The following is a 25,408-nucleotide window of genomic DNA, read 5'->3' as shown; positions in this document are numbered from 1 at the left end:
ATTAAAATATAATTTCTTATTAATCAATTCAAATTTTCTTACAACAATTTAAATTTATTATTAACTTAATTTTTTGGTATATAATATAATACCGCAAACTGTCTATATTACTAAATGTGAGAAACCAATATTAGCTATTATAATAATTAATATTATTTGAAAATATTATTTATAATTTTTAGTATTTTTTTTTTACTTTTTGCTAAAGTCGGTGAACATATAATTAATTTTATGGTTGCTTTTTTTGAGAAATTTTTTTTTAATATATATTATATGGTTTGCTAATATAACATGTTATATCATAATTTTATATTATATATGTATTTCTGTAACACCCACCGCCCAGTCCCGAGAGACCCGACGGCGGATGTCACATTCGGTGCCGGAGGCACCGTCTTAACTTAACATATAAATCAGAAAATCCTAGTATGACTTAGAAGTGATTTAATATTCACAAGTTTAACAAGTAGTATTATTTTTTTTTTTTAAAAAAATGATTTGGGAGAAACCTATAGAAAAACTGCAAGAGTTTCCCCTAAATATAGACATTGCCAAACAAGTGAATACAAAACACTCCCAATTTCAAAACTCCAAACTCCATCAAACTCCAAGAACAACACAATAACACTCTTCTAAGGTCTAACTACAACATTTGCGTATGCATCAATTAGATACATTTAGTTAAACATATTACTTTGAATTTTCTGCACAATAAATAAGTTCCAAGTCTATCTTCCAATAAATACACCCAATTAATTTACAATAATATACTTACAGTATAAATTACATAATAATATAACACCATTTCAAATTTAATCCATATAACTATTGCCTCTAATTTCCTTAATTAATATCACATCTTAAGTTACTACTCACTAATTCTCTAAAATTCTCCAAAAATATTCATTACTTACTTTCTACCCATAAAATCATGCATGCATGCATGCTCCAAAAATGTGACATAAAATAGTAACCATATATAATAATTTTTCTGGACCAAAATAATACCGACTCCCGGACCGACAGTATTATTCACAGACAGATAAACTACTATTTCAACACAGGAAAAATAGGGCGTTACAATTTCTATCAAATAATAATAAATATTCTTCTATTTTCTATCAAATAATAAATATTCTAATATATTTCTCAATAAATAATAATAAAATATATAATTTTTTATATAATAAGTTACTTTTAGAAAGTAATTATAACCAATCAAATTAAAGATTTATTAAAAATAATAATTAAAATATTATATTTTTACCATATTGAATTTGTAACTTATAGTATCATTTAACCAATCAAAATTAGATTACCTTTAATTTTTCAACAAATAAAATTAAAATTTTTAAAAATATTATGTTCTTACTATATTTAATATATATTTTATTTAGTACCCAAATAAGTATTACCATATTATATTATATTACCATATAATATGTATATATTATACTATCATATAATATTCATGTATTACCCTATTTAATATATATATATATATATATTATATTTTATGGTTTCAAAATTTCGGCTGATCAAATTAAAAACTTTAATGATATTTTTGCCAATTCATAAACTTATAAAAGCATTTTTAGTGATCTGAATATTCCCCTATCCATTCGTACTTTCATAATTATATAAATAGATTAAATAACTAAAATTACTAATTAAAATCATTTTATTAATTATTTAATTAAGTTTGGGTTTTATCAAACCAAACTAAATCAAATTAACAGTAATTCTTCTTTACATAGAAAAATAAATAATTCTTCACTGTTGTTATTGTTTTCTAAGAAGAAGAAAAACATTAATCTTGATCGTTTGGAAACTAATTGAAAAAAATATATAGAGCTGACTGAAACAGATAGAAAACAAAAATGGAAAGTAAGCAAAACCCATTTGAGCAAATCAAAAAAAAAAAAAAAAAAAAAGAACAAAGAAAAGGAAAAAGAAAAACCTATTTGAGTAATAAAAAGGAAATAAAAAAGCAAAAAGGAAAGCAAATAATTCATAGAACAAAGATTTCACGAGGAGCCATTGAAATTGCAACACCAATCTCCAAGTTCATTCTCTCGAGATTCTCACCTTTCTTTATGTAACAAGAAAGATTAGAAAAGAATTTAGACCTAACATTTTTTAAAAATGGCCAACCTGAAGGAATGTTGGATTCCCATAATCTACAGTAGAAGCCCTCAGCAAACCGAAGCAAATCCTTAACAACTTGTCCTTCTCTGGCTTTCTCTTTCTCTACGCAAGAGACAACAACACTCTACCTGACCCACAAACTCACTTTAGTTAAATTCTTAACTCTCATATATAATATGTTTAAAATGGTTAACAGTTAATACTTCACTTACTATCTTTTTTTTTTTTTTTTTTTTTTTTTGGAAATTTTAATATAATCAGGGAATAAAGTAGAGAATTCCCCAACAGTCTTTTTCTCTAAACAAATGCATGATTGAAGGAATTTTCTTTTTTTTTTTTTCCTTTTTTTTTGGCAATCATCTTTTATATTATCAAGATTTGGTTAGAGTGGCCTTATAACTTTTATATATTTTCTGATGCACTTTGCTGAACCAGTGGCAGGCATGTTACTTTGCTACCTCTTTAGTCTTTTTTACTACCAAACTCCTCTTGCTTTCTTGGCTTCTGGGTTCTGACATAAGGTGTTTGTGTTTGTGTTGGAGTAAATGAGTGAGTGCAGTTATAGGAAAGCATGAGGTACTGTGAGCTTTATACATGAGAAAACAAACATAAAACCAAAACCAAGATTTTCTTTTGTTGAAAATTTCAAATCTTTAATTACGCTCTTCTCTAACTTCTATCTTCCCTTTACTTCTTCCTTTTTGTAAGTTATAATATAATCATTAGTTTTTTGGCAATTGGGTATTTGGTTTTGTGTTTTGAATTCAATGGAAGCAAGGGAAAACAATGTTCGTTTTTTATGTTTGAGTTTGTTCTGCTTATTGAGTACTGCATATGGATTGTTGTCTCCTAAAGGCGTCAACTATGAAGGTAAATAAAGTAGTTGTTGTTTAGATTTTCAAATTTCTGGAAAAAGAATAAGATTTTTTTTTAGTTTTTTACACTTTCTTGGAATTTTTCTCCAGTTGTGGCTTTGATGAGTATTAAGGGTTTACTACATGACCCTCATAATGTTCTTAACTGGGATGAAACTGCTGTGGATCCATGTAGCTGGACAATGATCACTTGTTCTCCAGATGGCCTGGTCACTGGCCTGTAAGAAGCTAAACTAAACATTCCAATTATTTGAAAATAACTAAATTTGGTAAAACTCTCAATTGATAAAAATGGTTTTTGTTGCAGAGGAGCTCCAAGCCAATATTTATCTGGCCGTCTTTCACCAAGTATAGGAAATTTGACAAATCTCCAGCTTGTGTGAGTGTTCAATTATGTTTTGAAGCAAGGTTTTTAATTTTTCTCTTATCCTATTTAATTAAGAAAAAGGTGTGTTTTGTAGGCTTCTACAGAATAACAACATATCAGGACCTTTGCCCTCTGAGCTTGGAAGGCTTTCAAAGCTTAGAACACTTGATCTTTCTAATAATTTATTCAATGGTGAACTTCCCAGTACTCTGTCTAATCTAAAAAACCTTCAATACATGTAAGTATAAATTGTTTATGCAACTCTATTTAGTATAAATTTTATATCATGCTCTGATATTTTTTTTTCTGCTTTTTTGAATTGGAATCAGGAGGCTTAACAATAACAGTTTCCATGGAGCAATTCCTTCATCTTTGGCTGCCATGTCTCAGCTTTCCTTTCTGTAATTTTCTTCGAACTTTATCCTTCTATAGTATGCATAATATTTTTCCTAAGAAAAATTATTTAAGATTTATATGGGTTTTATTTAATTTTCTAGGGACTTGTCTTACAATAATCTGACTCCTCCTGTACCCACTTTTCATGTTAAAACATTCAAGTAAGTTAATCTTTTTTCTTTTTTTTTCTTTTTTTTTCTTTTTTTTCTTTGTTTTGTACCTTTTCTCTCAATTTCTCTTCCTTGGTTAGAACGGAAAGTTGAAACAATACATTATTTATTTACTTATTTGTGTATGTATTGACTCAGCATTATAGGAAATCCTCTGATATGTGGAACTGAGCAAGAATGCTTTGCAACCATACCAACTCCACAGTCTTTGGCCTTGAACAATTCACAAAGTAATTGCAGTTCCCGCCTCTTTCCAGTTCCTTTATTTACTTTGGAGGTTCAAAGTTTTCTGTTCTAAAAGTTTGTTCTGTCTTTTTTGTTTTTAGCTACAATTATATTGCTTTTGACTTTAATTTCAAGTTCATGATTCTTTATCCTCTTTATGGTTTTCTTTAGTAGCTATAAATTTCAAACCTTATTACTCTTTTCTGCTTTAGATTTTTGCTTTTATGCTTACACAGTTTCTTGTGGTTCTTTAAGATTCTCAACCTTCAGGAAGTGGAAAAGGCCACAAAATTGCCTTAGCCTTTGGTTCAAGCCTGGCCTGCATCTGCTTATTGATTCTTGGATTTGGTTTTCTTCTTTGGTGGAGGCAAAAGCACAATCAGCAAATATTCTTTGATGTTAATGGTTAGTAAGGCAAAACATGACTTAAGAAAAGAAAAATAGAGCAGATCCTAAAATATGTTTTCTATTTCCAATATTGCAGAACCCCGTCATGAAAAACTCGACCTTGGAAACCTGAAGAGGTTTCAATTCAAAGAACTTGAGGTAGCTACAAACAATTTCAGCAGCAAAAACTTGATAGGAAAAGGCGGTTATGGCAATGTTTACAAAGGGTATCTACAAAATGGAACCGTTGTAGCTGTTAAAAGGCTTAAAGATGGAAATGCTATTTCTGGTGAAATTCAATTTCAAACAGAAGTAGAGATGATCAGCCTAGCAGTGCATCGCAATCTCCTCCGTCTGTATGGATTTTGCATGACAACAACTGAAAGGCTATTAGTTTACCCTTACATGTCCAATGGGAGCGTTGCTACTCGTCTCAAGTGTAAGACTTCCATCGATCCACTTACTGTCTCTTACTCTCTCTCTCTTCTTGCATATCAAATTTCAAGTTGACCCATTGTTTATCTTGCAGCCAAACCAGTATTGGACTGGGGTACAAGAAAAAGAATTGCTTTAGGAGCTGCAAGAGGATTATTATACTTGCATGAACAGTGTGACCCCAAGATCATTCATAGGGATGTTAAGGCTGCAAATATATTGCTTGATGATTACTGTGAAGCTGTTGTAGGAGATTTTGGATTGGCAAAGTTGTTAGATCATAGGGAATCCCATATTACGACAACTGTTAAGGGTACTGTCGGGCACATAGCCCCAGAATATCTGTCAACAGGTCAATCATCTGAGAAAACAGATGTTTTTGGGTTTGGAATGCTCTTAGTTGAGTTAATTTCTGGTTTAAGAGCTCTTGAATTTGGCAAGTCATCAAAGCAGAAAGGAGCTATGCTTGATTGGGTACGTCTAAGATTGATGTTTACTTCTACTATATATTGTAAATTTACGTTCCATTTTCAGTTAATGGAAATTGGATATCAATACTATGTCTGATTTGAAAGTGGTAGTTGCAGGTGAAGAAGATTAATCATGAAAAAAAGCTCGAGTTGTTAGTTGACAAAGATCTGAAGAACAACTATGATCGAATAGAGTTGGAAGAAATGGTTCGGGTAGCTCTGCTATGCACCCAATACTATCCGACTCACAGACCCAAAATGTCAGAGGTTGTTCGTATGCTCGAAGGAGATGGACTTGCAGAGAAATGGGAAGCATCGCAGAGAGCTGAAGCAACTGGATCACGAGTCGCTGAGTTCTCATCTTCAGAGCGATATTCGGATCTTACTGATGATTCTTCGTTACTTGTTCAAGCGATGGAGCTCTCTGGACCCAGGTGACATGTTTCTAAAAAAGGATGGAAAAGCATTTTACATACTTCAAAATGAAAAGAATCTACAATGTGAAAACAAAGTTTCTTGTATATTACTGTATTAAAAAACATATTGAAGCTCTAGAGCATTATGTCAAAATTTTCTGACTGTACAGAATCGGGATTGAAAATGACATATAGATGAGTGTTTACATGTCTTTCTGTTCCTGTTGAGTGAAGATTTTTTCTTCTCTTGCTGGATTTTCTGTCAGGGTTGCTTGTAATAATTGTCCTAGAATAAAAATTACGATTCTTTGCTAATTTGAAGCATCTCACGTTTTGAAGCAAAAAATTGGACTTCGTTTCCATGAGATGTGTGCATTTTTGTACTGCTGAAACTAGAACTTAAAGGCTGTTTGTGAGCTTATAAAGCCTATAATAGACACTTTCAAGGATAATGCAAGTAACTTTTGTCTTGGCCTCAACTACATAAAACTGAAAATTTCGTAGTAACAAAAGTTTAGTGTGGACTGCAAGAGCTGTATTAAAACTTCAAAGAATTGGCAAATGCATCCATGTCAAAAGTATAGCTGAAGATACATTGGTTTCAGAATTATCTGATACAAACAAAACCAACTGCAAGCCCATCTCCAGATAAAGAATAAAGCAAAAACAAAAGAGGAGAAGAAACTTTACAATGTACAATACTTAATCTTGAATAAATAGAATTTCAGCTTGAGCGGAAGCACGCCTAAATCTCAACAACTCGATCAGCATATTCAATCTTCCATCCATGACATATACAGAAGGTGCAATACTCATCATCTCAAGCATGGGTGAATTTGCAAGCAAAAATTTCATAAATTCCATTTCATGTGGCACGCCAGACATATCTGTCATCTTTACAACTCTGAGTTTTTCAAAAGTACAGTCTTTGGGGCAATCTTTTATCCAAAAATCTAAATCAGGTGCTTCTATAGCAGCCAAAGTGTTTGAGGAGCCCTACACAGAAGCAAAGATGAAAGTAACTGGTTTGCGCCAATAACTAATCAAAGAACATATGAAACTGCGAACAAGTAGAAGCTAGCTAATTGCTTTGCCAACAATCATAAAACAAGATATAAAAATGTCTGAAATAACTAACCGAAATTTGTAGTTCTTTCAGATTTGGAGAGTTCATGATCAAGTGAAGAACAACAAGTATCTCCTTCATATCTTCGAAGCTAACTTGATATAATTCAATTGTTTTCAAGTGATTATAAGTAATTGGAAGTTTTCTCGGGGAATCACCTATGCTCAAATACTTGAAAAAAAATTAATAAAATTCAGCTAAAACAAGTCAAAAATAATAAAGTTTTGCTACATGTAACTGAGGTCCTTTTCAGCTCAACATTTGAAATCCAATCAATGAAGAAAACAACATCAACTTCATGAAGCAAAATATAAAAATGTGTTACCTTTGTGAAGTAGATATGCCCAATAAGCCTCTCAAGACGAGGCACGCCACCAAGAAACTTGATAAAATTGCAATTTGAACTTTGCTCAAAGTGTTCAGCAATATCATCCGTGATATACATAGCAACTGACATGGCAACTAAAAGTGGTGTATTTTCAAGACAAATATCCTTGAATTCACCCTCCAAACACAAATACTTCAAATTTGGAGCGTTTATGTTAAGGACTAAACTATCAAAATATGACAGTGAAAGACTCTCAAGGAGAGGGCAACCGGAAATGAGACCCTCAATTGCATCAGGAGCAACCAAAACTTGATAAAGATTGAGACTTTTCAAACACAGGAATCCTTTAAAACTAGAAGGTGGATCAAATTCGCAACGGGTCAACTCCAGACGGGTCAATTTCTCACAATTGAAAAGACATGAAGGCACTCTAAACCATTCTCCTTCCCCTAATTCAAGAACAAGCTCTTTAATATGACACCGGGAAAGAAAAAGTAACCATTGATCAATATCTGGGCAACACTGCAAATAAGAAGTAGAAAGCTGGAATTTGTGAATGGGTCCTTGATGAAGAAAGAGTGCCCTGGTGATAAAGTTGATAAGACTTTTCTCAAGAACCCCTTTATCATTATATATTGCGACACATTTATCATCGAAAACAAGGTGAGTAATTGTAGCCCATCTATACCTCCATTTGGTAGATAAAATGCTGGTTTTTACAGCATCTCTAATGGGTAATCGAATTAAAATGCTTTCTACAATGCTTTGAGGCAGATCACTAATAAAATCTGCATCCTCAACATCGCCCATCACCATCAATGAACAGACCAATCTATGCAAATCCAACTCCTATAATCAAACCAACGCAAACCCCGATTTTCTTTTCTGATTTTACCGACAAATTTCTCGGGAATCAAACACAAAGGCTAAAAGAGAAAGCTAAAGAAATGAGATTCTAGAACTGGATTAAAAAAATATTACAAAAGGTATTAGAAATTAGCTCAAAGGGAAAAACTAACTACAAAACCTAGGATATGATATCCCACAACTATCATGAAGCAACCAAGATAGGACTTCTGCAGGAGGTTGATTATGAACCTGAGTCCCAATAGCCATCGTTCTAGCCAAGTTTGCAAGAGAGTCTGCACAGTAGTTTGCTTCTCTAAATATATAGTTATGCTGCAATTCCAATCCAGAGTCAAGAATTGCTTAATCGAAGTAATTAGACCTCTCAAACTATCAGCAATTATTCGCTAGAAAGTGAAAAAAAAAAAAAAACCGTTAGAATTGATATTCTGATAATGAAACAACAATGATTCTAAGATTTTAATTTCTGATGAAGAGATGAAAGTGATGCAAGATAGCACACTGAAACCTGAATCAGCAGCAAAGAGGGGGGCAAAAAAAAAGAGACTGAAAAATTATTAAAGAAAAAGGAAGAAATTAGAAGATATGTATACGTACAGATCAACAATGGATCGGAGAAAGAGGAAAGGGAAATCGCAGGATTTAGGTGTCGGTCTTCGCTCGTTCGTTCGTTCGGTGTGTAGTGCGTCTTAGTTTCATGACAGAGTGTGTCCGTTTCTATGATTTATTTTCAAAAACGTAGTGCCGTTTCTACTTCTTCAATTCTACGAGGCAACAGCAATGTCGTTTTTCCTTCTACGCAGGTCATTTAACTAATGGACTCGATGGAAGGTTGCATATGTGATCACATATAAATATGGTTGATTACGTTATGTAATTACTCTTTAGCAATTGTCTGGAGATTAATTATAGTTAAGAAGTGTTTTTGTTATGAAATTAGTGGATATTTAGGCTATAAGCCTATATTCCTAATTCGTGTATAAGTTTATTTCGTGCTTATATATATACACTCTATTCTGTCCACTCCTCTCTATTCTCCCTACCTTTTAATATTATTTTATAATAGTTTTGATGTTTTTTTTCAAAAATAATCTATAATTAATATATTTCGTATTACTAATAATTTAGCAAAAAGATATGATTAAATGTAATAGTAATAAATTATTTATTTTAAGTGGCTAAAAATATAAAAAAAATTAATATTCTTAAGAAATTTTTAATTTCACTTGTTATGTCAAGTTTCTATTTAAATTCAAAACAAATGACTTATATTTATTACTAATACTTTAACCAAACTAGGAATTTTAATATTTTATTATTTTTAATCAATATGTTAGCTTCTTAATATTAATTAGAAAAGCTATCTGGTTAATTATTTTATAACAATTTAATCACTTAAAAAAAACTAGAAATCCATAAAATAAAACTAATAATAAATAATTAAATGATTAATATTAAACAATAATTTTTTGAGAAATATAATTAGTTAATAATAATATTAAGTATCCTATCTATTTATATAGATCAAATATAAAACTAAAATAATATTAGTAGTTAACAGTGTTTACTGATATCTTAACAAAATAAAATAGTTATTTATATTATTTTGAATAATAAAATTAAAATTAAAAGTAAAAGAAATAACATTATATCTATCCGCTCGGTGATGATTTTGACAATATATAAATCTTCATAGTTGTAATTAGTTCGTTAATTGATTTAAAAGACAAAACAATAATTTCTTTCGATCTTTTATATTTTTATTGTTTTTCTAAGAACTTACAACATATGATGAACACATATGAGTTTCTGCCACTATATGTTAATAATATTAACGGAGGAAGATAATGCATTACGAAGCTCCATAGATCACATTACTAGGCTCCATAGATCGAAAATCCACGTCTATTATGCTGTCTGTTATGCTGTTTAAGTGAATTAAGCTCTAGAATCATTTTGATCTGACATAAAATGAATTTGATGTTTGAATTTGATGTCATTTCATTTATAATTCAATTTGTTCTCACACATCACAAAAATTCAAATTTACCTTTTTCTAAACAAAATTCTGATAAATCCATTTATGAATTTTGTAAGCTTGCGTTTTAATTGATAAATGGGCCAGTGAGACAAATGTCGTATTCAAGGTTTTAGTTTTTAGTAAATCTCATAAAATGTCAAATATTAAAAAACTAATTCATTTGGTCAAAAATAAAAATAAAAATACGCAAAATAACCTCAAACACTATGAAACTAACGGATTCGGTCGAAAAGGAATCACCGAAAAAAGGAAATGTTGAAAAAGAGGAAACGCTGAGAAAAAGAACACGTTGAAAAAAAGGAAACCGTAAAAAAAAAAAAAAAAAGAAAAAAAGAGACACAAAGAAACACAAAATCTGTAAGAGTAAATCCCTATACAACTTATATGATTCAACAACGAGGATGACGACTAGCGACAACGACTACAATGATAGTAAATACGATATATATGGTATATATCTATATTAATAAATACAATTATATATATAGTATCAGTAAATACCGTAAAATCAATTAAATACAAAATAGATATATATATATATACCAATTAATATATTAGATCAAATCAAGTAAATACGGTTTATATATACATACTGTATTAGTAAATTATGTAAAATCAATTATATATATATATATATATATATATATATATATATATATATATTGTATCAATGTTAATTCAAACATAATCGAGAGTCTTACTTGTCTCTACAGAGCATAAAACAACATCCATGACGGTGACAACTTTTCGACAAAATTAAGTCGCCGATATGTTCATACGAAAATAAAATTGCAGAAGAGAACACTACAAAAATAAAAAAACAGAAATTAGCGACAAAATATTCAGTAGGTACGTAAAGCTTGAAATTCTATTGCTAATTCTGATTACCTACCGATTAGCTACGGAAAAATTCGATTGGTAAAGTCCTTGTCGCAAATTAATTACCTATTGATTTACATTCTGTCGGTAATTAATGACCGAAATTCAGTCTCTAAATGTTTTTTTTTTTTTGTTGGTAAATCTGAGTTTTATTTCTCATAGAATTTGTCATTAATTTTTGTCGAAAAAATTTTATCGGTATTTAGTTGGTAATTCTATCGATATTTTGTCGATATTTGGTCGATAAATAGTCATTATTATTAATTTCTAATTATCTAAATTAATTTATTTAGTCAGTTATTTTTAGGAAAACAGTTAAAAATTCATTGCTAATTTGTCGAAAATCAGTCGGTAAATTTGTTCAAAAATGGAAAATTTTAATGTGAAATACCAATTAAAACCTGTAAAAACATCCACTTTATATCAAAGTCATTCATTTACACCTGTATAATAGTAAAACCATTCCAAATCTCAAATTTTAAATTGCAAAAATATTTATATAATAGCATCCATAATGGTATCACAATATGTCAACATCTATATAGTTGTGAGACTGTTCCATACTCTAAGTTCAAACAGTAATCAAAGCATGAAATAAGCACAACATAAAGCATATAAAAGCTAAGACAAGTCATCATCCAAACTGACATCATCCTGATCCTCCTCCTGAGCTGCTCTATCTTCTGTAATCCTAAGTCCACCACCATTAGTAAGACGAGAACGACTGGTGGGTATTACAAATTGGTTGACAGCATTAGGTGGATCTATACTAGTAAAATGAGAATACGATGTTGTGGTGGTATAAACTGGATGCATTCGCAAATGACGACTAAGCTGAGAAATCATCTCCTTTTGCTCTTTAAATTCTCACTCCATATTTTTCTTTTGCTCTTTCAGCTCTTTCTCCAAAGAGGCTATTCGGTCCGCCTGAGTTTGCGATGACTCACCAGTCTCAAATGTAGATGTAGCTGACATCCCAGATCTTCTTCACATGCCAAAGTAGTATCTCGATGCCTGTGAACCTATCCCATAAATATGCCTCTTATTTGAATCTGTTGCAACTTCAAGGAAAATCTGTGTCTCATCAACGACATGTTGCACTGATCCTTCTGTATGAGTAGAGGCACTCTCTTCAATCCTCTTTTGTAATGTTTCCTACATGATATTAATAAATTAGACAACTAAACAAAGGGTTTGCAATATCTATTAAAACACAAAATCAAGTAGATATGGATCATTATAGGTAATATGACATTGACTTACAAACATTCCTTTAGAGCGTCTATCAACCCAATTATTGCCATCCCATTTTTTAGTGTGAAGATGCACAAACAACTCCCCCAATATAGGGTCCACACCAGTCTCATTAGCCTATTATTTTGGAGAAAACATTTAACTTCCCATGTTTAAAGATATGAATTTTCGAAAGTGAAAATATGTTAGACATATAATATAGAGCTTACGATGTGTTGTTGGTGTCTAATGCTGAGATGGAGCCTCCGGTGTGGAGAGATAAACCAGATTCTTCTCCACCTCTCTCAAACCGTCGATTCTTAGAAAAGATCTCTAATTTCTTAATGGCCTCAGGCGTCTTCCAGTATTCAGTCCATTTATCCCAAACTTCATCTTTGATATATGATTTTCTCCCTTTCTTCTTTAATTGAGAAACAAAATCAGAAGACCTATTTGCTGCCTGCCTATACCATGCTCGTTTTATCATTGCCTCTGATTTGGCATCCCACTTGCATTTTTTCTATAAAATATTAATGACAAGTTAGTCATAAACTTTAAGTAATTGGTTGCATGATGATTTCTAAATGTTAGATTTAATTTATTTAACACATTAACAAGTTCAAGAAAGTCACCTTAAATTCCCTCCAATATCTATCTTTTGTCTCGACAGTAATACTCTTCCAATTGATGCCGCATGCATCCTGCTGACGAAAATTCACAGTCTTATCCACCAGAAGTTCAATTTTTTTGCCTCTATCCAAAACCTATATTACAACAGAAAACAATTTCAGTTTGGTTTCAGCCAAATAAGAACTTACTTGTGTAAGTGTTCCATTTTAACCCAGAAAATGCTGATCATATTATTGCTCATCCAAATAAAAACTTACTTGTGTAATTATTTGAAATATAATTAATAACTAATAATTCGTTTATTAATTTGAAAGCAGGCATGTAAGAAACAAGAAATAAAACTAATTTATTTTCATTAATCAATTAATCTAACACTTAATTATAAAAAAGAATAACTAAATTTAATAGCAGTTGTAAAACTTAAAAAGTGGAAGTAATCTTATATAATAAATAATATGGAATTAATTCACATGATATGCATAATCTTATATAATGGGTTATTACACATCTCTCAAAACACATGACTTAGATATACATGACTCATGACTTGAAATATGTTATACATGGCTTAGATATACATGGCTTAGCTATCAAAACACATCTGTCAAAACTTGAAATGTGTAATCATGTATATCAGTATATACATGACTCATTATTCATCATTTTTTCTAAGTTAATCATGTATATCAGTATATATATTACTCACACATTTAGCTAGCAAAGAATGAAATAGATAATCTATTTAACTTTTAATGGCTCGGGCAAAAAACTGAAATAGATAATAACAAAGAATGGATACAGCAAGCAAGAATAAATGGATAGTTTATTCTATTTCATTTTCGAATTCCAATCGTCAGCTAGCAAGAATGGATACAGCAAGTAAGAATGGTTCAAAGGATAATAACAAATCAGACAATAATATTTTGCAACAAACAAAATGCAGTTTCTCTACTGCTGCATAAAACAATATACTCTAAACAATCCTCCTGTGCAAAAGAATGAAAATCAAATTCCAGAATCAACTAAACAAGTGCAAAACTGAAAGCTCATATAAATCATAGGATTATGCCGCAATTTTGGAACAAAGTTAGGGCATTTTCATGGTTAATCGGGCGCTAAAATTAGAGAAATACAATAAGTTTCTCTCATTCAATCAAATCTATAAGCCAAAGCCAAAATTGAAGCAAATACTAAATCAAAACAACAAATTGACTTTTGACGCAAAAGGGAAAACGAGTCGACGAAAGTAATGGAGTTTGCCTCGTAGAGTTGCTCACTGATGGCGGAACCAATAACTTTAGCGTAGAAAGCGGCTACATAAACAGTGACCAGAGGGGTCGATGGAAGGATGGAAAGGAGTAGAAAAGAGCAGATTACGTAGTGACAGAACATATGAGTTCCCCCATTTTACTTTACTAGTTTACTGACAGAATTATTTTGTCGGTAAATAACATATTTTTGTCAGTAAACTTGTAATCTTAGGGTTGAAAAATTAAATATATATATATATATATTGACTATATTTCGGTCGGTGTTTAGTCGATAAATATATTTACAAATATTAACGCAATATTATCCACTAATTACCTACATAAAATTTTCAGTCGGTAATTAGCTACTGATTTCCTACCGAAATCTGTCGTTATCTTTTATCTATTTAATAATTTCAATTTATTTAATTATGTTGTAGTTTGTCGTTAATTGGTAGTTAAATATCTACAAAACAATATCCGGAGGTAATTTTATCGGCATTTAATAATTTTTTTTAGTGGAAATAGAATTCAAATAATAAAAAAAAGTCATGGAAAAATGCCAATAATGAGAAGAACAACTGATGGTTGAAAATAACGTGAGCAAAATGAGAAATAACGATAAGAAAATAATAGATAGCAACAAAATGAGAAAGAACGACGCCGAAAACAATGGAAGCTGTAAAAAGATGGCAACAGAAATAGAAAAGAAATTAAAAAAAGAAATGATAATTAAAATAGAAAATTAATAAGAAAGGAAACATTAAGCAATTAGCACACTAACGCCTAACAAAATAAAAAGAGGCGTAAAAGTAAAAACAAATCCAAACTAACATAATTTAAATTAAAAAGTCAAACTGATAATCTCTAAACATAAGTTTCAAAATATGACATCTATTATAATTACCCTTGATCATCAATTGGGTTTAGTTTAGCTTTTTATGGGTCCATGAAATAAGAAGTCCATATTTGATTACATTTTTCTGTTCACAGCTCTCTATTTTTACAAGTAGACATTTTATTTTTAAATCTAATTAATTTTCAAATTTGCCATAACACCCTCGCATACTGCATATCATCTGATTTTTAAAAAAATCTGTAAAGAAAATCCAGTAATACAACATTTAAGGCATTTCAATAGCTATTCATATTAATTGGTAATTGCTGATAACAATGAAGCTGTAAATCTAATGGTTGGATGCAAATCCTATCAGTTCCTTGGACTCCATTTAGTGAGTCATAGTAAAATGTAATCAAATGCATATCGTAAACAAATGTATGAAGATACAATAGCGAACGGGTAATATCAGATGAAAAAGCAGGTATTTTTTATACAAAAAATTCTGATATATGGTTGAAAAAGCTCTTTTACTTTCAATGTGTTAAACCTTAACTTATGCCTTCAATATTTCTCTTTCTTCTCAGACGAATTTTTTGAAAATTTCAGCCATTGTTGCTTGGTTTTCTCTGATGTAGTGATATTTTGAGTGAATTCTGTAAGCCCCTGTCTCAATGCTCCAAGATTAACCCCATTACCAACTAGAATGCTCGTCACTCCCATTTTGAAACCTGACATTCCGAGTCGAAATTACTTAAATGAGTAAACACGCTTTCTTCCAAAATAAATAGAAATTCTTACAAATTCACAATAAATTTACAACATCTCAAGGTAAACTCCGAATGGAACTTTCTACTCATCAGGTAAATAGAAGGATAAAAGAAATTCAATGAAAAGGAACACAGAAAAGGCTATTTTTACCGCTTGGATGTTTCTGTCCTCATCATCAAAAAACAGCATCGAGTTATAGGGTACACCAGTCCTTGAATGAATCGTCTGAAAATGTTCGATCTCAAACCAACCCACCATCTTGTACCGCCGCCCGACCCGACAAGAGACTTTCGACACACGACCTACAGATCTTCTTCCGGTCTTGGTCCCTGTTGTTACACCACATCACACCGGATTAGTATGATATTGTCCGCTTTGGGCCAAATCCTCACGGATTTATTTTTGGACACCTCCCAAAAAGCTTCATACTAATGGGTTGGACTTGAACTATTATATTTTGGTTCCTCTTTTTATTTTTATTCGATGTGGGACTTGGGAGGATATCCCAACAAGCCAACCATTAACATGACTCAAAATCAATCCAAAAAATATGAATAGGTTCTTAAGATCACCAACTTAACAGAATTTGGATGTTCATTGCTTCAGAAGAGGAAATTACAATATGATTGTCAATTAAGTTTGCCTATTCTAAATATAAGTTTGAACTTTGAACAAGCAGACGTACTAATTTCAAGTGATCCTAACATATTGAAACATTAGTGCTGTTACTTGGCATGTTAATGCTTATATGGATATCTGATGCACTGCCATGCACCCAAAGAATTCCAATTTCTGAGACGCTAAGAGAAAGAAGAAGGAGAGCAGTTTCATTTACAACCTCAGTTAGATGCCACATCTTTCTCGTTATTATATATACATTTAAACCGCATAGAAAAGTTACTGACCCAAAAACAGTAACTCTCGGTAACAGTAATTTTTCATCTTATTTACCCTTAAAAACTGTGTAAATAAATAAATACCATAAAATTTCATGACATTGTTTTTGGTATAAATGAAAATTTACTCAAACTTTCACATTGATTTTATGGAATTGATTATACTTAAATCAAAATTTACTAAAAATTAATAGAATTTGCAAATGATTTCTAAGAAATATTTAAAAATTACTGTGCATTTAAAAATTTAATTGCCCTGATTTTCCTCCACTATACAAGATGCCTTGTTAAATAGATCCAGCACGTCCAAAATGAAAGGTGACAGGTCAATCAAAGTACTTGTCACTATCTCTGGACCTTTCCAAGGGAACAAAACGGAAAATCTACTATCCTTAGTTTTAATGGTTAAGGTACGTTTCTTACTGATACTTAATAGCTAGTACTGATTTTTTTATTTTTTTTTTAACAGCTAATAACTACTCTTAATAGTTCACAAGTATTGAGTGTTTGGTTGTTTGGAAAAGAAAGGAAAATCTATCATCGTTTGTTTTTTTTTTTTTTGGAGGGAAGAAAATCTATCATTCTTAATTTATTGGAAAAGACAAAGATGATTTATATGTAAGCATGTGTAAGAATTAATGATGGGGTATACAATTTATTAACTCTTATCAGTCACTTTATTCACCTTCAAAAATTTTTTTATTTTATATATTAATTAGAGAAGAGATCTGCGTCTCTTTCTATATAATATTTTTAAATAATAAAATACTGTAAATAAAATTACTATAATAGTGACAATAATTAACTCAAAATAATTAGATTTTAACAATAATAATTTAGATTTATAACAAAAGACGCAAATCTAACTATTATTTGAAAATAATAAAAAAAATAAAGAACGTTAGGTTAGAAGGAAACTTGGTGATTATTAGTGAGAGCTCATTGATAACCATCCATGAAAAAAGAAAGAGAGAAGGTGAGAAGTTTTAAAAGTAAAAAAAAAAAAAAAAAAAAAAAAAAAAAAGAGAAGAAAGAAGAAAATGATAGAGTTCTACATTTCCTTCATCCGCATGTATTTACTATTTTTCAAAAGTTATTTTTTTTTATTCGTTGAGAGGCTTAATGAGTTGAAATAATACTGCAGACTACGCAATAATGACATCATTTCTCTTTAATTCACTGAATTGATGAAAACTTTTTAATTAATTTTTTTTATAATTTCATCCTTATCTCTGCTAAACACAACAATTGTTTTCTATTATTTCCTAAAATTCATTGTATTCTTCCTTCTTTTTTTTTTTATTTTTAATTTTAGTAGTAGTAAATTAATGGAGAGAGTTGTTCAGATCAAAATAATTAAAAATGGTGTTTAGATAAAATTAAGATTCTTTTAATTTAGCTCATTTAATTACTTCCTTGATCACGTGCAAAGACCTTAAGCAATGATTTTTACTGTGACATTTGTAATATTTTTAATAAAAAATTTTTCCTAGATAAGCTATAAATTCAATATATCTCATATAAATTTCTTTTAATTAATATTATAAATTAAAAGCTATAGCTTAATGCGCGTGTGTATATATGTATATTGCATTATTAACTTACATAATTTAATTAAAGAGAATTATTAACAGCTTAAAGCATCAAAATATAAATAATAAAAATAGTTTATAGACATTTGAGTGACCCGACAAGTTAAACATGTTCAAACCTTAAAATTATCATTATCTAAAAGAATTCAATCAAAGGGCTTGCTAGAATGCCTTTAAGGAAACTCAAGGAAAATTTCCTTAGTTTTATCTTGAATTAAAAAAAGTATATTATTTCATAATTCCGTAATCTTACAAAGAAATGGCCACTTTTTACAAAATACATAAGAATATTACAATATATTTATAAATAGATCTAATTTTGTAAATCATTAACTTTTACAAGAAAAAGCCATATGTTATAAATTTTTAAGAAATATTAAAAAATAATGGCAACTGAAAATATTATTTTATAATCCAATAACTTTTAAAAAATGACATTATTTTACAAAGTACTTAAATATATTTATGTCGAGAAATACAAAATATAACCACATTTTATAATATATTAAGAAGCATTTCAATATATTGACAATTAAAATTATTTTTTTTTATTTGATAACTTTATAAAAAACAATCACTTTTTATAAAATATTGGAAAGTATTACAAAAATATTGGTAATTAAACCTATTAATTTGTAATCGAACAACGTTACAACAATGAATCACTTTTTACAAATTGTTAGAAAGTATTGCAAATATAAGTAATTCGAGCTATTATTTTGTAATCTGGCCACATTACAAAATATGTACTTTTACAATTTTTTAAGATTTATTATAAAATATTGGTGACTACAATTATTATTTTGTAATTTGGTAATTTTACAAAAAAATAGCTACTACCTTTCACAAAATATTTTAAAATATTACAATATATTTACAACTATACCTTTTCTTAGGAAATATTTATAACTATACTTATTATTTTGTAAATTGTCACTTTTATAACAAACATCCGTCTTATACAAGATATTAAGAAATATTATAAAATATTGAAAAAATATTTATTATTGTATAAAAAAAAATTTTATGACAAATAATTATTTTTTAAAGATATAATGAAATATTACCCATTTCGTTCCATATATATATATATAAAATATAAAAGCCTAGTTTGACTTTCACATAAATTAAGAAAAAATTGTTAATATAATTAGTTTTTTTTTTCTAAAATACCCCTCTATTATGAATATTATACAATTGAGAATAGAGATATAATGAGAAATTAAACAATAAATGATCATTTAAAAAATTAAATAGGAATACAATTCAAGACAAATAGAAAAAAAAAAAAGTGAGCTTAGAATATAAAATACTACTATACTATAAACGCTATTTTTTACGGTGTTTATAACATATCGTTTAAATTAATTTTTAAAAGTTAAGATATCGGTAAATGAAAAGTTAATCCCATGTAACGTTTAACTTGTAATGTTTTATAAAAAATTACTCAAATAATCAACAGCTAAACGTTACTAAAACAACCAATTTTGCTGAACAGATCCTATAAGTCAGTGTGCATTTAAAATTTATACTACCATAAAATTTAAATGGCTTGATTTTTTCTTGATTTATCTAAATATAGCATTCAATCTAATTAATAATTTAAGTATAAAAACACTTGTGGAGGAGAGTGGACAACAATAAGTATTTTTGGTTTTTTTTATTTTTATAAAAGAAACAATGAATAAATCTATTTAAATCGAGCAGATTTGCCATTTTTAGAACAAGACAACATTTCTCATAACAGTAGGGGCCGACCAAGTAAATAATTAGAGTGTTTGTTTGTCTGTCTATTTTGATGATAAGCATTAAGTGAATAAAATAATATTATTAGAATTTAGAACACGTAATAGAAGAGGCACATACACGTCCAAGTTCTGTCCACAAAATGCCCCAACTGTTTTTCAAACAGCACACGACAGAACTACACTGAATCTGCACCGATTATATGGATTCACTTATGAATTAATACAATAAGAATATAATTTTTTAAAATATTATTTTTATTTTATCTTTTTTTTTAGTGCATGGTTGATTAAAAATATTTTCATTTTCATAAAAACTTAATTTTCCTTATTTTAATTCATAAATGAATATATGCACTCATCTAAGAAGTCGATCTTAGTTCATGCAACCGATAATTTAAATTTTAAAACTCATTATGATTGCGATTTATTTTTAACTTTATTATTATTCTATCTCAATTTAAAAGTTGAGCACATCTTAAAATAAATTAAAAATTGAGTTTCAAAAATTGTCTTCAGTTATTTCAATTATATTCAATTTTGAAATAATGACCAAAATTAGATAATATTTTTATTTTTTTATCTAAATCAATTTATTTTATTATTATATTTCAATTATTGTATTTTTTTGATAAAAAAAGAGAATTATCATTTTTATTTATTTCTGAAATTTTATTTTTTAACATGTGAAAATAATATATTTTTTTTTTGTGTTATTTGAACAAAAATTGAATCTGGATAAATTGTTAGTAACTCTCAAGAGTTTTTAAGTCAAGGCAATGACTAGATTATCTTGTGGGTGAGACCACAAACAAATATAGTGGCTAAGAAGGTATCCACAACAGCTTGAAATTCCAATTTTTTAAGTAGTTTTTAGCATGCTAAAAGCTATTTATTATAGTATTCTGTAACATAGCTTTTGAACTAGCTTTTTAGAGGTTAAAATAACGTTTTATAAAAAACTACCTCCTATAACATTTAGTTTTTATGAAAAGCTACTAAAATAACTATTAGATACTCAAACAACTAATAGCTTTCCAAATAACTAATTTTGCCGAACAGACTCTCGATCTAAAAATCTTTTTCACCGGAGTTAATATGAAGACATTTTTATACGTGAAGGGTCAATAACAAAAAAAAAAAAAAAAAAGGGATCAATTAAGTAAGTGCATGACATCTACAAAGACAGGAATGAATTTACCCCTTTTCGGAGGGGTGAGGAAATTTTGGAAAGAACTGAAAAATCAAACCGAACCAATGTAGTTTGGTTATTTTGATCATTTTTTTAATCTTTGGTTTGGACACATTTTTTAGTTGAAGAAAATTTGGTTTGAAAAAAAAAATTTTTGTGACTAAAATTGAAACAATGCAGTATCGTTTTGCAGCAATTACATCCTTTACGTTTTAACCTAGATTTCAGATTATAGTTAATATTAAGAATTTAAGATGAGAAAAGTTTGGATATTCAATTACTGAACTGAAAATTGCGATTTGATTTATTCTACATTGGTTTGAATCAACGGTTTGAATCAATGGAGAGAGTCCCTACTTTTTCTTTTTGATGTTTTGTCCATGTTTTTTTAATTCAATTAATATTGACAACTTTAGTTGGATGTTAGTTGTATGTGGTAGACCTATTAATTTGTAGTACGATTGATCTCCATTATTAAGTTTTTTCAGGTTTCTATTAATAATATTATTCATTTTCAAAAAAAAAAAAAAAAAAAAAAAAAAAAAACACAGAGAATACTTATCGAGAACGACTTAACTATGTATGGCACATGGGTGGTCATACACCAAGTCAATCTCATAAATTTATCTAATGCAGACAAGGTATTATTATCTTTTACTAGGTAAAAAAAGACAAACTAGTAAAAGATTAAGAAAGTTTTTCCAAATAGCAATCGATCGTTAGGTGAATGGGTAACTCTATGCCCAGGCACAAACTGCAATCAACAAATGAGTAACTTGAAACTTTTTATAACCTAATCAAGATTCAAGCCATAGAAATTGAACTTTATACAAGCTACAGTAAAAGCGATAGTGGAAATTAAGAAAGCTAAAGATCTTGAAAATCCATTATCTCTATCTGCATCTCAATCTCATCAAGGTTTGGTTCTTGTTCTTCATTGAAGAAAAAATTCCAGATTTCCTCCTCATAGGAAATGTTACTCCACCAGTCATTTTCCTTACTGCTACTCTCCCCTTCAAAGAATCCGCTGACACTTTCTCCTGCAAAGGGTTTATGGTGTTCGATATATTTATTTCTTTATCTTCTTTATTACCCGATGGTGGAAATTCAACAGGCATAGAAGCCTTGCCAAAATGATTATCACTGTGACCTTGATGATCTTTATCTTGTAGGGTTCCAATAAATGAAGATATATTTTTTGAGAGTTTAAAGGGTCGAGGCTTTACAATTTCATTCTTAGTGCTGGTTATTGTTTTTACTGTTTTGCCTTTCATACCATCTTCCTCAGAATAAGGATTATAGGACTTCTGCTTCTTGCGCATATGAGTATTCCAGAAATTTTTCACATCATTTGCTGTTCTTCCTGGTAGTCTACCAGCTATTAATGACCATCTGCATGCATAATTAAAAGTAATTAGCAGTACAAGTAATTAAAAGACAATAATCTGATACTAGTAAAAATTAGCAGTTATAACACCCGGTGGGCAAAAAAATATTTCTAACTAAAAATAACATTTGGTAGCATCACCAAAACAGCTATTAAAATTTAATAATGGAATCTAACAAGAACAAGGGTCAGAAACGGTTGGTTCGGTTCAAACCAAACTGAACCAACGATAAAAATGTAAAACCGAAATTTTCTGACCAGAAACGAACCGAAATTGGCATATGAATTGAACCGAATTGAATCAAACTTGTCGGTTCGGTCTATTTTTACCATTTTGTGTTGGTTTTAACTTTTAAGCCTATTGCAAAACTGAGTCGAACCACCAATAACTTCGGTTCAATCTGATAAAATCTTTTGGGTAGGTTGACAGAACTGAACCGAAATGCGTGATAATATTAAATTTTTGTCTTTGTTAATTGTAAATAATTAAAATAATGTAAGCGTTGATTTCTTTCTTCATAATGCATATATCTTTAAAGAAAATAGAAGAAAAAAAAATCATACCCCTTTGGAATAATGAATTCTACAAAATTTTGTAGAATTCATTCAAAAATCCATTTTGTGTTTGGGATAAAAAAAATAAGGATTTAAATTCTATGAATTCAATTTTATGGATTTGGACATAATTGAGTCAAATTTTCTATTAAAATAAGTGAAATTTTTATGATAAAATTATCCTAATAACTTTCTAAAATTACCTATCTCAAAGGTATTTCAACAATAAAAGCAAATGAATTTTAAATTTTGAGTTTTATTCTAAATATAAACAATTCACTTATGAATGAATTTAACCTAAATTCAGTTTTTACAAATGAATTCATTTATACCAAATAAAGTGTTTAGGTCATTGAAATTTATGGGGTAAAATTCATTGAATTAACATATACTATAATTATGCATTTTTGTTTTTTTTTTTTTTTTGGTTTAAAACCATCGGTATTCGGACCCAATTACTAAAGACCGTCTAATCCGGCTTGGGGGACGTAGTCACAGTTAAGATTTTTCGCCCTTCATGCAAGTGCATTTATTGGGATCGAGCTGAGAGCTCTTTCCACATGCCCTGCGTACATTGTCAATTGAGTCACAATCTATAAGTACAATAATTATGCATTTTTATCGATATCTACTTTGTAAAGTACATGTTTAGGGGTTTTACAATACAATCATAAATTTAATAATGATATTTGATCCTTACGAACGTATATATGTCTTCTAACTAAGAAAAAAGCGTGATGGTTAAGAATACTACAAAAGGTTAAATTTGAGTTACCTGTTTCCTAGAAGGTTGTGAAGCCTGACCATTAGGTCAATCTCATCTGAAGTGAATTTTTCTCTTTTAATGTCTGGTTTAAGATAGTTTAACCACCTTAATCTACAACTTTTCCTGCATCTGTTCAACCCTGCAAATTATATGAATATAACTTCCATTTAAATGCCTACAATTCTATTAATTCTTAATTATTTGCAGGCATATATTAATGATTTTCAATATATATATATATATATAAAGAGGGAGAAAGAGAGAGAGAACCAGCTCTTGAAGGGACTTTATGCCATTTGCCTTCTCCATGTCTTTGAATGCAGTTTCTGAGAAGCTCGTCTTCAACAGGAGTCCAAGCACCTTTTCTCAGTGCTAATACAGGTGGAGTTGGACCCTCCATACGTATATCCTGCCCTAAAATAGGGTGCTATCGATATGTGTATATATATAGAAAAAAACATGGCTACAAGCTTTAGTCTCGACTCGGTGGATTGCGTTTCAACAACCAATCGAACGGCCCTAAATATTTTTGGTTCTCACAATGATTGTAATGTGAATTATGATAGTATTATAAACATGTGAGAATAAAAATAAACAGTTCAATCATTTTTTTAATATAGAATATATTTACATAGCGAGATCCCCGACAAATGAAATATTACTAAAAATCATAAAATTACATTCAATTATTAAGCCTAAATCCTAAATTGTATTCTAACTCTAATGTATTAATACTAAAACTATAAAACTTTATGAAATTCTAAAAATTCCTTAAACAATAAACTCTAAAATCTTATAAATTGAAACCCTAAATCTTGTAACCCTAAAATTTAAACTTTCAACTTTAACCCCTTGTCTGAAATAAGTGAATTCCATAAAATTTTATAGAATTTATTTATTATAGATCCAAAATTTTTTATTTGTTATTAAAAAAGATGAAGAATTAAATTATACAAATTCAGTTCTACGGATTTGAAATAATTAAAACAAAATCTGCAAATAAATGTGAAATTTTTAAATGAATTCTACAAACTTAATCGACATTTATGATAAAACTCTTCATTTTCTTAGTTTCCTAAAATTATTATATCAAGGATGTTTTAAAAATTAAAGTAAATGAATTCAATTTTCTAATTTATTCCAGATATAAAAAATTCATTTACAGATAGATTCTATTGATAATTCATTTATAAATAACATGCAAGATTTATAAATCTTAAACTCATAAATCCTAGGACCACAAAATCTAAAACCGTAAAGCATAATTTTATTTGATTATTATTATTTTTTTACCATCAAGGGGGATATGTAATTTTATTATTTTAAAGAATGCATACGAGTGAATATTACCCTTAGAAGTCATATCAAGAATCAACCCGACAAATGTTTAAATTTTAGAAGTTGTGATAACTGTCAATCATTA

At 29.3% G+C, this 25,408-nt stretch overlaps 4 protein-coding genes across 5 annotated transcripts; 1 reads left to right on the top strand and 3 right to left on the bottom strand.

Moving 5' to 3' along the window:
• The first annotated feature begins 2,427 nt into the window (after nt 1-2,427).
• Nucleotides 2,428-6,204, top strand: LOC105640723 (protein CLAVATA3 INSENSITIVE RECEPTOR KINASE 6). The gene is made up of 11 exons (XM_012225118.4): nt 2,428-3,018; nt 3,114-3,243; nt 3,331-3,402; nt 3,485-3,628; nt 3,720-3,791; nt 3,888-3,947; nt 4,095-4,186; nt 4,437-4,586; nt 4,666-5,007; nt 5,098-5,477; nt 5,591-6,204. Exons 1-11 carry the CDS (start codon nt 2,916-2,918, stop codon nt 5,909-5,911), a joined length of 1,866 nt encoding a protein of 621 aa, XP_012080508.1. The 5' UTR covers nt 2,428-2,915; the 3' UTR covers nt 5,912-6,204.
• A 223-nt stretch (nt 6,205-6,427) lies between these two features.
• On the bottom strand, nt 6,428-8,954 carry LOC105640722 (F-box/RNI-like superfamily protein). Of its 2 annotated transcripts, XM_012225117.4 has the most exons (4): nt 8,808-8,954; nt 7,341-8,596; nt 7,028-7,186; nt 6,428-6,885 (listed from the first exon to the last, which is right to left on the bottom strand). In XM_012225117.4, the coding sequence occupies exons 2-4, from the start codon at nt 8,157-8,159 to the stop codon at nt 6,592-6,594; spliced, it is 1,272 nt and encodes a 423-aa protein (XP_012080507.1). In that variant the 5' UTR covers nt 8,160-8,596; nt 8,808-8,954; the 3' UTR covers nt 6,428-6,591. The 2 variants fall into 2 exon arrangements, with proteins under 2 accessions (XP_012080507.1, XP_089582972.1); XM_089726846.1 differs by having other exon boundaries at nt 7,341-8,906.
• A 3,198-nt stretch (nt 8,955-12,152) lies between these two features.
• LOC110010191 (uncharacterized) lies at nt 12,153-14,369 on the bottom strand. The gene is made up of 4 exons (XM_089715552.1): nt 14,254-14,369; nt 12,996-13,127; nt 12,594-12,883; nt 12,153-12,285 (listed from the first exon to the last, which is right to left on the bottom strand). The coding sequence occupies exons 3-4, from the start codon at nt 12,848-12,850 to the stop codon at nt 12,153-12,155; spliced, it is 390 nt and encodes a 129-aa protein (XP_089571678.1). The 5' UTR covers nt 12,851-12,883; nt 12,996-13,127; nt 14,254-14,369.
• Nucleotides 14,370-22,045: 7,676 nt separating this feature from the next.
• On the bottom strand, nt 22,046-24,388 carry LOC105640801 (transcription factor MYB113-like). The gene is made up of 3 exons (XM_012225193.4): nt 24,256-24,388; nt 23,995-24,124; nt 22,046-22,669 (listed from the first exon to the last, which is right to left on the bottom strand). The coding sequence occupies exons 1-3, from the start codon at nt 24,383-24,385 to the stop codon at nt 22,171-22,173; spliced, it is 759 nt and encodes a 252-aa protein (XP_012080583.2). The 5' UTR covers nt 24,386-24,388; the 3' UTR covers nt 22,046-22,170.
• Between the last annotated feature and the right edge of the window lie 1,020 nt (nt 24,389-25,408).

This window comes from Jatropha curcas, chromosome 10 (genome assembly GCF_041381405.1).
Source record: "Jatropha curcas cultivar XTBG-Jc1 chromosome 10, XTBG_Jcur_1.0, whole genome shotgun sequence".
In the NCBI taxonomy this organism is placed as follows: domain Eukaryota; kingdom Viridiplantae; phylum Streptophyta; class Magnoliopsida; order Malpighiales; family Euphorbiaceae; genus Jatropha; species Jatropha curcas.
The sequence above is the reverse complement of the archived record's forward strand: the minus strand, read 5'-3'. Positions and strand labels throughout refer to the sequence as shown.

What these genes read in the sequence shown, in the direction of transcription:
- LOC105640723 (XM_012225118.4), top strand. Translation starts at nt 2,916, where the DNA reads ATGGAAGCAAGGGAAAACAATGTTCGTTTTTTATGTTTGAGTTTGTTC. An exon ending in TTTCATGTTAAAACATTCAA is followed by an intron (nt 3,948 to 4,094) that starts GTAAGTTAATCT and finishes GTATTGACTCAG; the next exon opens with CATTATAGGAAATCCTCTGA. An exon ending in AAGGAGCTATGCTTGATTGG is followed by an intron (nt 5,478 to 5,590) that starts GTACGTCTAAGA and finishes TGGTAGTTGCAG; the next exon opens with GTGAAGAAGATTAATCATGA.
- LOC105640722 (XM_012225117.4), bottom strand. Translation starts at nt 8,159, where the DNA reads ATGGTGATGGGCGATGTTGAGGATGCAGATTTTATTAGTGATCTGCCT. An exon ending in GGCATATCTACTTCACAAAG is followed by an intron (nt 7,187 to 7,340) that starts GTAACACATTTT and finishes TTTTTTTTCAAG; the next exon opens with TATTTGAGCATAGGTGATTC. An exon ending in TGAAAGAACTACAAATTTCG is followed by an intron (nt 6,886 to 7,027) that starts GTTAGTTATTTC and finishes GCTTCTGTGTAG; the next exon opens with GGCTCCTCAAACACTTTGGC.
- LOC110010191 (XM_089715552.1), bottom strand. Translation starts at nt 12,850, where the DNA reads ATGATAAAACGAGCATGGTATAGGCAGGCAGCAAATAGGTCTTCTGAT. An exon ending in TTAGACACCAACAACACATC is followed by an intron (nt 12,286 to 12,593) that starts GTAAGCTCTATA and finishes AATATCATGTAG; the next exon opens with GAAACATTACAAAAGAGGAT.
- LOC105640801 (XM_012225193.4), bottom strand. Translation starts at nt 24,385, where the DNA reads ATGGAGGGTCCAACTCCACCTGTATTAGCACTGAGAAAAGGTGCTTGG. An exon ending in TAAAGTCCCTTCAAGAGCTG is followed by an intron (nt 24,125 to 24,255) that starts GTTCTCTCTCTC and finishes TATAATTTGCAG; the next exon opens with GGTTGAACAGATGCAGGAAA. An exon ending in CACAACCTTCTAGGAAACAG is followed by an intron (nt 22,670 to 23,994) that starts GTAACTCAAATT and finishes TTATGCATGCAG; the next exon opens with ATGGTCATTAATAGCTGGTA.